Below are 14,679 nucleotides of genomic sequence, written 5' to 3' on the forward strand. Positions count from 1 at the left end.
AGCTGTAGCTCAATCAGAGTTTTAAATAGCCCTATTTACTCCCCAGTAAGTGTGAACAGATGTCCTGTTTTTCCCTAGGAAAGTCTCTTATCTCCCAGGACAGTTCCTTATTTCAGCTCTACCGTGAGAACAGTCCAGTCAAAGGTAGGCTAACCAAGCGCATCCTAAAACAAAAATTTTTACTAAAACAGTATCCAATATTAAAGGGCACCTAGGTTACCCCTTTTTTCAGATGTAATATGAGTCTTTTTTGTCTCCAGAATGTGTCTGTGAAGTTTCAGCTCAAAACACCCATCACATTTTTTATTATACCTTTTATTAAATTCCTATTTATACATTTTTTCACCGGGTGGCGGTTTTGTTGTACTGCGCCTTTAAGGCTAGTCCTCCCCGCCCATCGTTTCTACCTGCCTGTCTGCGTGCCTTAATCTCCTCCCTCGCCTGCGTCAGACAACAGACAGTCTTAAAGGAAGCAGATCTCACGTAGCATTCGTGAGAAATACCACAGTAAGAAATACTACAGTAAGAACAACGAGTATTTGTTGTAGAGTTGCTATGATGAGTCACACACAATGTCGTTACAAAGTTCACTCACACACACAGATACACACAGACACAGAGCGGACACGACACGCACACACACAGATACACACACACACCCACACACACACAGCGCGGACACGACACACACACAGATACACACAGAAACAGCGCGAACACGAAACACACAGACACAGACAGTGTCCCACAGACAGACAGACCTTTAGCTTTGCACTCTTTTTGCACGCAAATGAGACAGGATACAGGTTAATCTCCACTGCTGTATGGATATCTGTTATGTTAATGTACAAAATAAACCTGATTTAATGTCCACCAACTGGGATTGAAGATTCTTCTTTTATAACTGTTCTGACACGCGGCTGTGCTGATGAAGTAAAGCTGAAGTAAATCGCTCTTTACACACATGCTCTGTTTTAGAACATTTTAACTTGTAAAACTCACTCTTCTTGATCACATTTGATGATGATTGATGATTCTAGCAAACTGAACAGACCTTTTATTACCGGTTGCTTTGCGCTCGTCCTCTCTTGTTGATATGACCGCACTCCTACGTAAAGTTGCGGTCGGTCTGAAAACCGCTCCAATCGGTCCACCGTTTTTATGTTGTTAAATTGAAAAAAAAGGACTTGGTGTGTTTTTATCACCCCAATATAACGATATATACACTATACTTACACATATGTCTGTCCAAGCAGCTTGAAAAGTAGATTTTTCACCATAGGTGCCCTTTAACGTGTAGTAAGAGAAGCCGGGATACGTGGAATCATGCAGAATGGACTCCTAACTGAAGCGATGTCTCAGCTGCCGCTGCACGCCTACGCAATTCTGCTCTCTTATAATCAAGACAGTGTGCAACCAAATTCAATAGCCTACACAGACAGTTATCAAAATGTCCATCGCTGTGGAGTAGGCATGGGACAATAACCATTTTCAAGGTATACCTGGGTTTGGAAAAGTCAAGGTTTTAAAACCGCCAAAATTTTCTGCTATACCATTCCTAAAGTATACAGTTGAAGTCAGAAGAAGCTTTATTGACCTTATTCTTCAATGCGGAAGTGCGCGCGTTTTTGCGATTGTTTTAGAACTTCCGATTCAGTTGCCTATGGGAGAAATGACTAGGAATAATAAACGGCAAAAAACGGTCAAACTACTTACTCTTCAAACAAGTGTTTGCATTAGAATACAGACAAAGTAGAATAATATAATAAGAAAACATCAGTTTGCAACCCCAAGCAGCAAAACAAGCTGTTTTTAACGTTTAAAAATGTATGGAAGTGAATGAGACCGGAAGTTTCATGCCAAAATGATTCAAATGGCTGCGCCTACTCGTACGCGGAGAATAAGGTGAATAGAAGTGTCTTGAAAAATATCTGACTTCTGAAAAATTCTGAAATATTCTGAAAAATTCTGACTTAAACTGGATGTAAGATTTTTTATTTAGTTTTTTTTTTTTTTTTTTTTTTTTAGCTTTTTAGAACAACGGTATCTCAGCCGAAAAGGTATTCAAAGATGCTGTTTTAAACTGTAGAGAAAAATCTGTGTTTTTGAACCTAATGAAGACAGCAGTCAATGATCAATGATTCATTTGAATTATTTAGCCTGACATGTTTACTGCTCCAAAATATCATAAATGTTTCTCAAAATAAAATATATTGTGTTCAGTGGGGGGAAAGTTGTTGTTTTTACCCAGACATTTAAAAAGGATGTATTTTAGAGCAGTAATCACAATACTGCGAAACCGTGATAGTTTTATCCAAGGTTATCATTTCGTCAGAATCTTATACCGGCCCATGCCTACTGCAGAGTACCTACCTCAAGAAAATACATGCTTTACAGTAAGTTTAACTGAACCAGTTAGAAAGCAAACTTTTAAATTAATGAATTTTCCCCTTTTATAAAAATGACATTAATAATCTGGAGTAATGAAATATTGACACTGGCTTTCATCAGAAAGTATATCTGAGGAAAAAACTAAAACATGCTAACCTTCTGTAATTGATTGACTCAGGATTGAATGGGAAATTAGAAGCATTGATTTTAAAGATATTTTAGGGATTTCTGCTCAGCTAAAGTTAAAAGTAAACTTTTTAAAGATATGCCTGATTAAAGTATTTATTGTCACCCACTTCCAATGTTACCACTCGATTGAATGGGCGTTATCAGTGGTTTTCAGCTGATAGATATAGGCCAGTAGGGGCCTTCTGCGCCTACTAGTGGACTTAAAAGGCTGTTATTGTCCATCCACATGGTTAATTAGCAACAGTATACTAACAGAGAAGACTCCAGATCCTGATCTGTTTTACATTACTGTGATGGTTGGGTTTAGGGTTGGGGTAGACGTTCATAAAATACAATTAATGGGAAATTTAATAAAAATATAAATAATTCTTGCGGTTAATCAGCTATACTAACAAAGAAGACTCCAGATCCAGATCTGTTTTTACAGTACTGTGATGGTTGGGTTTAGGGTTGGAGTAGGGGTAGATGTTAATAAAATACTATTAATGGGAAATTCAAAATATAATATTAATAATTCTCGTTAACTTCTGGCCGTGGCCGCAGCCACAGCCGCAGCTGTATGTGATCTATAGTTGATTAACCATGTTGATGGATGATAATAGCCTTCTAAATCTACCAGTAGATGCAGAAAACCCCTACTGGTCCATATCTATCAGCTGATAACCACTGAGCCTCGCTGGGTAAGTTGGCGTTTCTGTGTGGAGTTTGCATGTTCTCCCCGTGTTCGCGTGGTTTTCCTCCAGGTGCTCCGGTTTCCCCCACAGTCCAAAGACATTTAGTATAGGTGAATTGGGTAGGCTACATTGTCCGTAGTGTATGGGTGTGAAGGAGTGTGTATGGACGTTTCCCAAAGATTGAGTTGCAGCTGGAAGGGCATTCACTGCATAAAACATGTGCTGGATAAGTTGGCGGTTCATTCTGCTGTGGTGACCCCAGATTAATAAAGGGGACCAAGCCGACAAGAATGAATGAAATCAAGTGGAAAATATGATTATATAAATTAGTAAATTAATAATATTAATAATAATAATAGCAAAAAAAGGTACTTTTCTTAGGTCATAACATAAATGGGGCCCTTGGGTTTGCTATAGCCCCAGGGCCCAATATGTTCTAAATCTGGCCCTGACTGTGAGCTGATTGGATGTAGTAAAGTAGGCCCTTTATTCAGAAAGATCAGGAAAATGGTTTACGGAAAGTTATTACAATCTAACTGACTCCTCCTCCTCACCATTTCTGTTTGTTGTCAAAACTATCAGTTGGAGGGGCGTGGTTAAGCATGTTAGCCGTGCCCAATAGACGAATTACCATGTTTGTAAACATTCAGTATGCTTGGTTGCAGAAAAAAATCGAGAGCACTAGCATTTACAGCGAGGGACGTTGACATCCGATGTGGTACAAAGTTTTTTGCTGTCTTAGAAATAAGTTATTTTGATTACATATTATATATATTATTTACATAATGCTTTCAGTGTATTATAACAGCTTGTCACCCAATGATAAGCACAGTTTTTCGGCAAAATTGACGTTATAGTAAGCGGCGTTCATCTGACAGGTCCATTTGCGATAGCACTCTCCCAATGGATATTAGATAAGACAAAATGGCCAAGCATCCAACCCGAAATACACAACTATCTCATTCACAACTTCAAGTGTTTTTACAAGAGAGAAGTTAAAGGCCTACAAGTCTTTGGATGCCAACAATGTTGTTCTGTGTGGTCATGTGTAAGAAATAATGCTCCATGATTTCCAGATTCAAAACTATGCAGTGCTAAAAACCGAGGTTCTGCCTAGCCAAAGACAAGGAATGAAGACGGAGCTGTACAAGGCCTGGGTAATCATCAACAAGCAAAGCAACAGCATTCTGACAGCGAACGCCACCTGTACAGCAGGGTATGTGAACTTACATGTTTACATTTCATTCTAAGCATTCAGTGTCCGCAGTTTAATTCACCATATGTGGTTTTGCTAAAACCATTGCTGCAATCAAAAACGACTAATGTGTATGATTCAGCATAGCGGGAACTTACCTGATATGAAATGAGAACTTCAGAGTCGAGCATTTTTAATTACTTTATTCAGCTCCCTTTTAGCCAAAGACGTCTGCGGTTGGCATTAAAAGCAGTGTGGTGTACGGTAAAAGTCGAATTTGGAATCCTACTGCACAAAACAACATGTTTGCTATTGCAACAGGTATTTTTTTGCAACAAGGAACCCGTGTGACGTCATGTGTGGCGTACTGTTGGTTGGTAATTCCTCTATTCCACAGACAGACGTAATTTCAGATTTCAGTTAAGGATTACAAGGGCAAACTGTTAATTTTTTTTCTTAATGACATGCACAGATGAATTGTTCACCACAAAACTAGTGATGTGACCTAACAAAATCATTTGGTTAGTTTTGATTTAATTTGTACTTTTAGGTGTTTATCAGCAGATGTGATGTAGATCGACAGTGGCAGGGCTTTCTTGTCAACCTGTGAATCCTGCTTGAGCATTTATATTATTGATGTTCGAATTGTTGCATTTTTGCACATTAGCGCGGCTGGCACGTTTGCTGGCACAAGCAGAATAAAGCGCGGGCACTCAACGTGATGAGGTCTGCAGGCAGCTTATCAGCTCCGGCAGGGTGTACAAACACTGGAGAATCTGCTTGGCTGGGAAACTGCAATTGACAAAAACCTCAAAATTCATCCACGGGGACGTATTGAGGATGGAACAACGGTTTGGGGGGCTTCGGCTGGCATAGAGAGGGGCTTGGTGATGCTCCTGTTTTTGGTCAAGAGGAGACAGAAACGTTCATGTATGTTTCATGCTAAATTAAAAGGATAGTTCATTCAAAGATACAAATTTGTTCATTAATTACTTACACATTATTCATTCATTTTCCTTCACCTTAGTCCCTTTATTCATTAGGGGTCGCCACCGTGGAACGAACCGCCAACTTATCCAGCATATGCTTTACATAGCGGTTGCCCTTCCAGCTGCAACCCAGTACTGGGAAACATCCATACACACTCATTCACACACATACACAACGGCCAATTTAGTTTATTCAATTCACCTATAGCACATGTGTTTGGACTGTGGGGTAAACCGATGCACCCGGAGGTAACCCATCCAACATGGGGAGAACATGCACACTCCACACAGAAATGCCAACTGGCCCAGCTGGGACTTGAACCAGTGACCTTCTTGCTGTGAGGCTACAGTGATAACCACTGAGTTTTTTTTCTGTTAAACACAAAAAAAGATATTTTAGGAATGTTGGAAACCTGTAACCACTGACTTCCATAGCAGGAAAGACAAATACAATAGAAGTCAATGGTTACAGGTTTCCAACATTCTTTAAAATAGCTTATTTTGTGTTCAACAGAAAAAAAGAAACTCAAGCAGGTTTGTAACAACTGAATGATCAGTAAATAATGACAAACTATTTCAGTTTTGGGTGAACTATCTTTTTAATAACTGCTAAAATGCCTCTGGGGAATGTGAAGTCAGATTTTCTTTTGTAATAAAATTGATGCTTTTTGATAAAAATGTGTAATTGGATATTTTGGCTTTGCATTTGTCCGTGATGCTGCCACTGTATATTGTGATTAAATATGTGAAGATGATGTGTCATTTTTAGGATGTGAAATAGTTTTAAAATCTTAATATGCAGAGACTATTCAATAGTAGAAATTATTAGACAGATATAAAAAATCTAAATTACCATTTTTATTTTTTTCCAGAACAAATTATGCAAGCATTACTTGCATTACAAGCATTACATAACAATTACTGTATTTGGAAAATTAAATTAATAGCATCCATTCATTCATTCATTTTCTTTTTCGGCTTAGTCCCTTTTTTCATGAGGGGTCGCCACAGCAGGATGAACCGCCAACTTTCATATGTTTTATGCTGCAGATGCCCTTCCAGCTGCAACCCATCACTGGGAAACACCCATACACTCTCATTCACACACACTCTGACAATTTTAGCTAACCCAGTTCACCTAAAGGGCATGTCTTTGGATTGTGGGGAAAACCGGAGCACCCAAGTGAGCCGAGGCTTGAAGCAGTGACCTTCTTGCTGTGAGGCGAAAGCACTACCCACTGCAAGACCTCTTTGCCTAATTGCATCCAATATAGTTAAATATAAATATTTAATACACTCTCATCCATAAAAACCAGAAATTATACAAAATAAATTATTTGCATAGTTATTTAAATTTATATTTATATCTAAATATAAATAAACATGTTCTCAAACCGGCCGCACTGTGGCTCAGTGGTTAGCACTGTCGCCTCATAGCAATTAAGGTTGCTGGTTCGAGTCCCGGCTTGGACGGTTGGCATTTCTGTGTGGAGTTTGCATGTTGTGTTGGCATGGGTTTCCTCCGGGTGCTCTGGTTTCCCCACAGTCCAAACACATGTGCTATAGGTGAATTGAATAAACTAAATTGTCCATAGTGTATGAGTGTGTGTGTGTGAATGAGTGTGTATCTGTGTTTCCCAGTGCTGGGTTGCGGCTGGAAGGCCATCCATGCGTAAAACATTTGCCGGAATAGTTGGCGGTTCATTCCGCGGAGGCGACCTCTAAAATACGCATGGCATACATGCATGTATTCATATATACATTATTATACATAATAAATAAATAAATATACATATACATATATAATGTAAACACAATCTTTATTTTGGAAGTAATTAGTCTTTGCCCAGCACTACTTGAAATATGAAGTTTTGTTTCCTGAAAAATTTCTAAAAATGATATAATTGTAATTAACTTCATTGTTTAGATTTTTTTTTTTAATATGAAATGTATAAGTCTGTGCAGTAAATATATCTTGATACTAAGAACTAAAGAATCAGCTAAGTGATCATGTTGATTGTTTGATTGATTGATTGTTTGATTGATTGATTGATTGATTGATTGATTGATTGATTGATTGACTGCTTGCTTGCTTGAATGCTTGATTGATTGATTGATTGATTGATTGATTGATTGACTAACTGACTGACTGACTGACTGACTGACTGACTGACTGACTGACTGCTTGTTTGCTTGCTTGATTGATTGATTGACTTTGGTATGCGAAAAGTTTTTTGGGTGATTATGGTGTTTTTTTTTAATTGACAATCATACGTTTATAACAGTTACAACATAGTTATTTCATTTTAAGCAGAAAGTCAGGATGTAAGAATGATTTCTGAAGGATCATGTGACTGAATTCTAGGATAGTAATACGGAAAAATCAGCTTTAAATTGAGTATAAACCATATCTTAAAATATATTCAAATAGGGGCGACACAGTGGCTCAGAGGTTAGCACTGTCGCCTCACATCAAGAAGGTCACTGATTCAAGTCCTGGCTGGGTCTCTTCTCTTTCTGTGTGGAGTTTGCAGGTTCTCCCTGTGTTGGCATGGGTTTCCTCCGGGTGCTCCAGTTTCCCCCACAGTCCAAAGACATGCGCTATAGGTGAATTGAATAAACTAAATTGGCCATAGTGTATGTGTGTGAATGACTGTGTATGGATATTTTCCAGTACTGGGTTGCAGCTAGAAGAGCATCCGCTAAGTAAAACATATGCTGGACAAGTTGGTGGTTCATTCCTCTGGGGCGACCCCTGATGTATAAAGGGGCTAAGCTGAAGGAAAATGAATGAATGATTGATTTGATTTTGGCATGTGAAAAGTTCATTAGGATGTTAAGATTATGGTGTTTTTTTTATAATAACGTTTATTTAAACGGGATGCATTAAAAGAATCAAAAGTGACAATTATGCATTTATAACAGTGTTTTTTTACAGCAGAATTTGACAGCTTGATTGCTTGATTGACTTTGGTATGTGAAAAGTTTTTTGGATGATTATGGTGTTTTTAAAGTGACAATTATAACAGTTACAACATAGTTTTTTATTTTAAGCAAAAAGCCAGGATGTGAGAATGATTTCTGAAGGATCATGTGACTGAATACTGAATAAACTGTAATAATATTTATGATTTTACCTTGTTTTTTTTCCCACATATACAGTTGAAGTCTTTATTGTTTTGATTATTCGCCCACCTGTGGTTTTTTTCTTTTTTTAAATATTTCCTAATTGATGTTTAACAGAGCAAGGAAGTTTTAACAGTATTTCATATACTATTTTTTCTTCTGGAGAAAGTCTTATTTGTTTTATTTCGGCTAGAATAAAAGCAGTTTTTAATTTTTTAATGCCATTTTAAGGTCAATATTATTAGCCCCTTTAAGCTATATTTTTTGCTCTTTTTTGACTGTCTACAGAACAAACCATCATTATACAATAACTTGCCTAATTACCCTAACTTGCCTAGTTAACCTAATTAACCTAGTTAAGCCTTTAAATGTCACTTTAAGCTAAATACAAGCATCTTAAAATATATCCAGTAAAACATTATTTACTGTCATCATGGCAAAGATAAAATAAATCAGTTATTAGAAATGAATTATAAAACTATTATGTTTAGAAATGTGTTGAAATAATTTTCTCTCCACTAAGTGAAGTTTATTTATAAACAAATTTCGAGAGGATCACGTGCTTATATGATTGTTCACAGCTGTTCCAGCATTAGCTCACAACTAATTATCCTATCAGACGGTTCTTAACTCACTATAAATAACCAGAGTTTTCTCATCTCAATATCTTTGTCTTGAAGAAACCCCCCCCCCCAACCCTACTTTCCCTTCTTTCAAACGGGTGACACGGTTGCCAGTGATTAGCACTATTGCCTCACAGCAAGAATGCCCCTGGTTTAATTCCCTTCCAAGCCTGGTGCAATTTCTGTGCTGAGTTTTGCTCGTTCTTCCTGTGCTCGCGTGGGTTTTCCCCGGGTTCTCTGGTTTCCTCCCACAGTTCAAAAACAAGCACCCTAAACAATTAATCCAAATATTTTTAGCCAAGCTCTGAGTTCACCTCTTCTCAGCATCCATACATGACACTCAGCTACAATAAGCAAGGGGGGAGTCATCGAGATCTACCTGAGGATCTTATAAGCTCAGGGCTCTCTCCCGGGACAGCATGCCAAACAAGCTTTATTATCAATCATCAGCTAATTGTGAACTCTTGAAACATAAATTGGGGAAAAATATACAGGGAGGCTAATAATTTAGGGGGGTAATAATTCAGACTTGACTTAATGCAGGTTTGGTGAGTCTAAAACATTAGTAAAAATCGTCAAACTATCGGTAACTCGAATCTAATTTAAAAACACCACACAAGGATACACATCACACTGCCTTTAAGGCTTTCATTAAACACACACTCACCTGTACTGAGATCAGAACGAAGGTAATCATAAGCTGTGACGTCGGGCTGATGAATTTGGGTGGTGTGACAGACTTCTTGCCCTGTTCAAAGATGCGGTAGATCCGATTGGTCTTGGTGAGCATGGCGGAGTATGTAATGCTCATGCCCAAACCCAACAGCAGCCTGCGGAAAGCACACACGACCGTCCCGGGCTCTGCGATCATGAGGAATGTGATGAGGTAAATTAAGAAGATGCCGGTCAGGAGCACGTAGCTGAGCTCTCGGCCTGCGGCCCTCACGATAGGGGTGTCATTGAAGCGGATGAAGGTGATGATGATGAAGAGCGTGGCCAGGATGCCGAGGATGGCCAGGAACAGCGGGATGACGGCCCAGGGCGAGTGCCACTCCAGCTTGATGATGGGAGTGGGTCGGCAGGCCGTGCGGTTGAGCGTGGGACGCATGTCGAAAGGGCACATCTCGCAGTTGAACTCGTCTGCTTGGAACTGATAGCCGTCGCAGAGCTCGCAGTGCCAGCAGCACGGGACACCCTTCACCATCTTCTTCCTCTCGCCCGAACGGCACGGAAAACTGCACACCGAGTCCGGGATCTGACGCGAGCCACCTGTCCACTGCATCTCTTCAACCTGATGAAATATGATGATCAAAATTTTTTTATTTATATAATTCTGTTGAAGGTGATGTTCTGGAATACGTGCAAAAATGCAGCAAATATATATATATATATATACACACACACGCACGCACGCACGCACGCACGCACGCACGCACACACACACACACACACACACACACACACACACACACACACACACACACACACACACACACACAGTTGTCAGAATTATTAGCCCTCTTTTGAATTTAATATTTCCCAAATGATTTTAACAGAGCAAGGAATTTTTCCACAGTATTTGCTATAATATTTTTGCTTCTGGATAATTTTTTTCGGCTAGAATAAAATCAGTTTTTCATTTTTTTAAAAACATTTTATGGTCAAAATTATTAGTCCCCTTAAGCAATATATTTTTCAATTAATTACCCTAACTCGCCTAATTAACCTACACTACCTGACAAAGTCTTGGATTCATTTTCAATGCATGCTCCTTCATCTTACCCCAAACATGCTCAATAATGTTCATGTCTGGTGACTGGGCTGGCCAATCTTGGAGCAACTTGACCTTCTTTGCTTTCAGGAACTTTGATGTGGAGGCTGAAATCGGAGAAGGAGCGCTATCTTGCAGAAGAATTAGCCCTCTCCTGTGGTTTGTAATGTAATAGGCAGCACAAATGTCTTGATACCACAGGCTGTTGATGTTGCTATCCACTCTTTTGTTTAGAAATGTGTTGTATTACCATTAAACAGAAATTAGGAAAAGAAATATACAAGGGGGCTAATAATTCAGGAGGGCTAATAATTCTGACCTCGACTGTATATTTAATATATTTTCTATTTTAATATGTTTAATTTATTCCCGTTAAACAAGCTAGATCTTGAGAATCATTAATCTATTCTTTAGTGTTATGATTCTTCAGAAAAAATTTGAAAGCAAAACTATTAGACCTCGTGTTAAATTTGAATTATTTTTCAAATATTTTCCAAGTGATGTTTAACAGAGCAAGGGAATTTAGTAATTATTTTATTTTATATATTTTATTTTATATTTCTTAGTCTCAATTAGTTTTAAAGGTACTTTAAGCTGAATACTAGTATCTGGCTATAATAATTATTTATTAAACTATTTATTCAGCAGTATTTATTCAACATAGAATGATCAGGCAGGCAAAGGTTGATCATAGGAGCAAACAAATACGTACAGGTAATACAAAAATACGGGGTCAAAAACAGGCGAATGGTCAGAAAAGAAGGTAAAGGGTCAAAAATATAGCTAGACATGGCAAGAGCAGAAAACGCTTCAGGGTGTTACAATAACAAGACTCAACAATGTGTGTGTGCAAGTGTGGTGTATAAACAATCTGTGTAATGAGTCCTTGATCAGCTTCCAGCTGTATGTAATCATCTGAGAACCGGAACAGGTGTGTGTGAGTTGCATGATGGGAAATATAGTTTGTAAATTGACAGAATTGTAGTCCGGGTGAAAGTGTGTGTTTACTAGCAGTCTGCAAACCTGGATAACTGGTGATCGTGACAAATATCGTGTACTGTCATCATGGCAATCATAGAAAATAGTTATCAAAATTAGTCATTAAAAATATTATGTCTTAAAATTTGTTGAAAAAAAATCTTCCACTTATGAAATAAATTATTTTAAATTAATTATATTTTCACAGGAGGGCTAATAATTTTGCCTTCAGCTGTAATCAATTAATAATATACATTTCAAACTATTAGTGGCCATGAAATGCAGTGCAGAATGTGAAATATTGATTAATTTGACTTTAAAAATGTTAAATAACAAAAAACTATAATGAAATAAATGTAAACAATAAATGGAAATGGAAGTTCTGAAATATAATTCTATCATATTTGTGGACACTTTGGCTGCCAGTGTAATTAATTTGTATGCTAATACACAACTGAAGTTGACTTGCATTGAGCCTGAGGTTATTGGTCCACTGGCCGATGACTCTGTATCCTGGACTGCTGGTGTTGGTCATCTGGTACTGAAAGATATCATAGCGTCCAGGAGCATCACCATTTTCATTAAACAAAACGGCAGTGCCAGCGCTACCTGATAATCACAAAAGAAACATCCTTATGATGTTATCACAGCAAAAAACAACAACATACATGTCATTGCCTTCCTAATGTTTTCACAAAGTATAGCACAGGGAATAGATATAAGAGCTCATCTCAACTTATAATGGGATAGTTCAACCAAAAATAAACATTCTGTCATTATTTACTAATTCTTCACATTTTCTAAACCTGTTTGAGATTGTTGAAAATAAAAGAAGAAAACATTTTTTTAAGAGAAAACGGTAGCCATTGACCTCCATTGTATTGCATAGAAAACACAATAATATTTCTATTTCCATAGAAAACTCAGGCTTTCCTCTTTATATGGACCAGTCACTTTCTTATAAACACTTTTGTCATTGTTTACTCATTCTCCAAGTTTTCCAAACCAGTTTGAGATTGGTGAAAACAAAAGAAGATATTTTAAATAAACTGGTAACCATAATACTATAATAATACTATTATAAACACAACACTATTTTAATTTCTATAGAAAACGCAGGCTTTCCTCTTTATATGCACCTGACACTTCCTTACAAACGCTTCATGTCTCTAGAAAAACACTGTGCAAAAAGACACTTTCTTAAACTCCATGTTACAAGGACAGAATGAAAACAACTAATGTTTACATGTTGTGAATGCACCACAAATCATATTGCACTACTCGCACAATATCGTACAGTATTACATAAACACTTGTATAGTCGGTCTTAAAGGGACAGTTCACCCAAGAATGAAAACTGTTTACTTCCTGCAACCCTTTGTTAAACACAAAAGAAGATATTTTGAAAAGTGCTATAAACCATTCACTTGCATAGTATTAGTTTTACCTACTATCTAAACCAATGGTTTACATCAAGGATTTCAGCTTTCTTCAGAATATCCTATTTTGTGTTCAACAGAAGAAACTCATAAAAGTTTGGAACCCCTTGGGGGTGTGTAAATGTTCATTTTTAGGTGAACTATCCCTTTAAGTTATCAATAATTTATAGCATTCACTGTATGTATAGTTATAAACACACTCACTGGCCATTTTATTAGGTACACCTTACTAGTACCGGGTTGGACCCCCTTTTGTCTTCAGAACTGCCTTGGCATAGATTCAACAAGGTACTAGAAATATTCCTCAGAGATTTTGGTTGATTGTTGGTTGACATGATCGCATCACGCAGTTGCTGCAGATTTGTCGGCTGCACATCCATGATGCGAAGCTCCCGTTACACCAAATCCCAAAGGTGCTCTATTGGATTGAGCTCTGGGGTCTGTGGAGGCCATTTGAGTACAGTGAACTCATTGTCATGTTCAAGAAACCAGTCTGAGATGATTTGCGCTTTATGACATGGAGCATTATCCTGCTAGAAGTAGCCATCAGAAGACTAATGGGCCCAAGAAAATATCCCCCACACCATTACACAAATTCTGACCCTAAATCTGACCAAATTCTGACTCTACCATTTGAATGTCACAGCTGAAATTGAGACACATCAGACTAGGCAACGTTTTTTCAATCTTCTATTGTCCAATTTTGGTGAGCCTATGTGAACTGTAGCCTCAGTTTCCTGTTCTTAGCTGACAGGAGTGGCACCCGTTGTGGTCTTCTGCAGCTGTAGCCCACCTGCCTCAAGTTTGGACGTGTTGTGCATTCAGAGGTGCTCTTCTGCATACCTCGGTTGTGACGAGTGGTTATTGAGTTATTGTTGCCTTTCTATCAGCTCAAACCAGTCTGGCCATTCTCCTCTGACCTATGGCATCAACAAGACATTTGCACTCACAGAACTGCCGCTCACTGGATATTTTCTCTTTTTCAGACCATTCTCTGTAAACCCTAGAGATGGTTGTGCATGAAAATCCCAGTAGATCAGCAGTTTCTGAAATACTCAGACCAGCCTGTCTGGCACCAACAACCATGCCACGTTCAAATGTTCTTCATGTTCATGTTTTGTCCACATGTAGCAAAAAAAGCTCAGCTTGACTTAATTTTATTCCCTATAGATGCAAATGGCAACCGATTTACAACATTCTTCGAAATATCTTTTTTCTGGGCCCTATATATTTTAAAGAGACGTCAGGTTGTCTTCTTCCTGTCAGTTCTTCTTCTCCTCTGAGACTCTAAACATCTTCACTTC

General features: G+C 38.1%; 1 protein-coding gene across 1 annotated transcript in view; it reads right to left on the reverse strand.

Moving 5' to 3' along the window:
* The window catches only part of grm6a (glutamate receptor, metabotropic 6a), a 167,174-nt gene that overhangs the window by 25,441 nt on the left and 127,054 nt on the right, over window positions 1–14,679 (reverse strand). The window contains exons 8-9 of the mRNA XM_056464049.1: window positions 12,406–12,545; window positions 9,855–10,478 (exon numbers count right to left, since the gene is read on the reverse strand). Coding sequence (XP_056320024.1) covers window positions 9,855–10,478; window positions 12,406–12,545 — 764 coding nt within the window. The remainder of the gene's footprint in view (window positions 1–9,854; window positions 10,479–12,405; window positions 12,546–14,679) is intronic.

This window comes from Danio aesculapii, chromosome 8, assembly GCF_903798145.1.
Source record: "Danio aesculapii chromosome 8, fDanAes4.1, whole genome shotgun sequence".
In the NCBI taxonomy this organism is placed as follows: domain Eukaryota; kingdom Metazoa; phylum Chordata; class Actinopteri; order Cypriniformes; family Danionidae; genus Danio; species Danio aesculapii.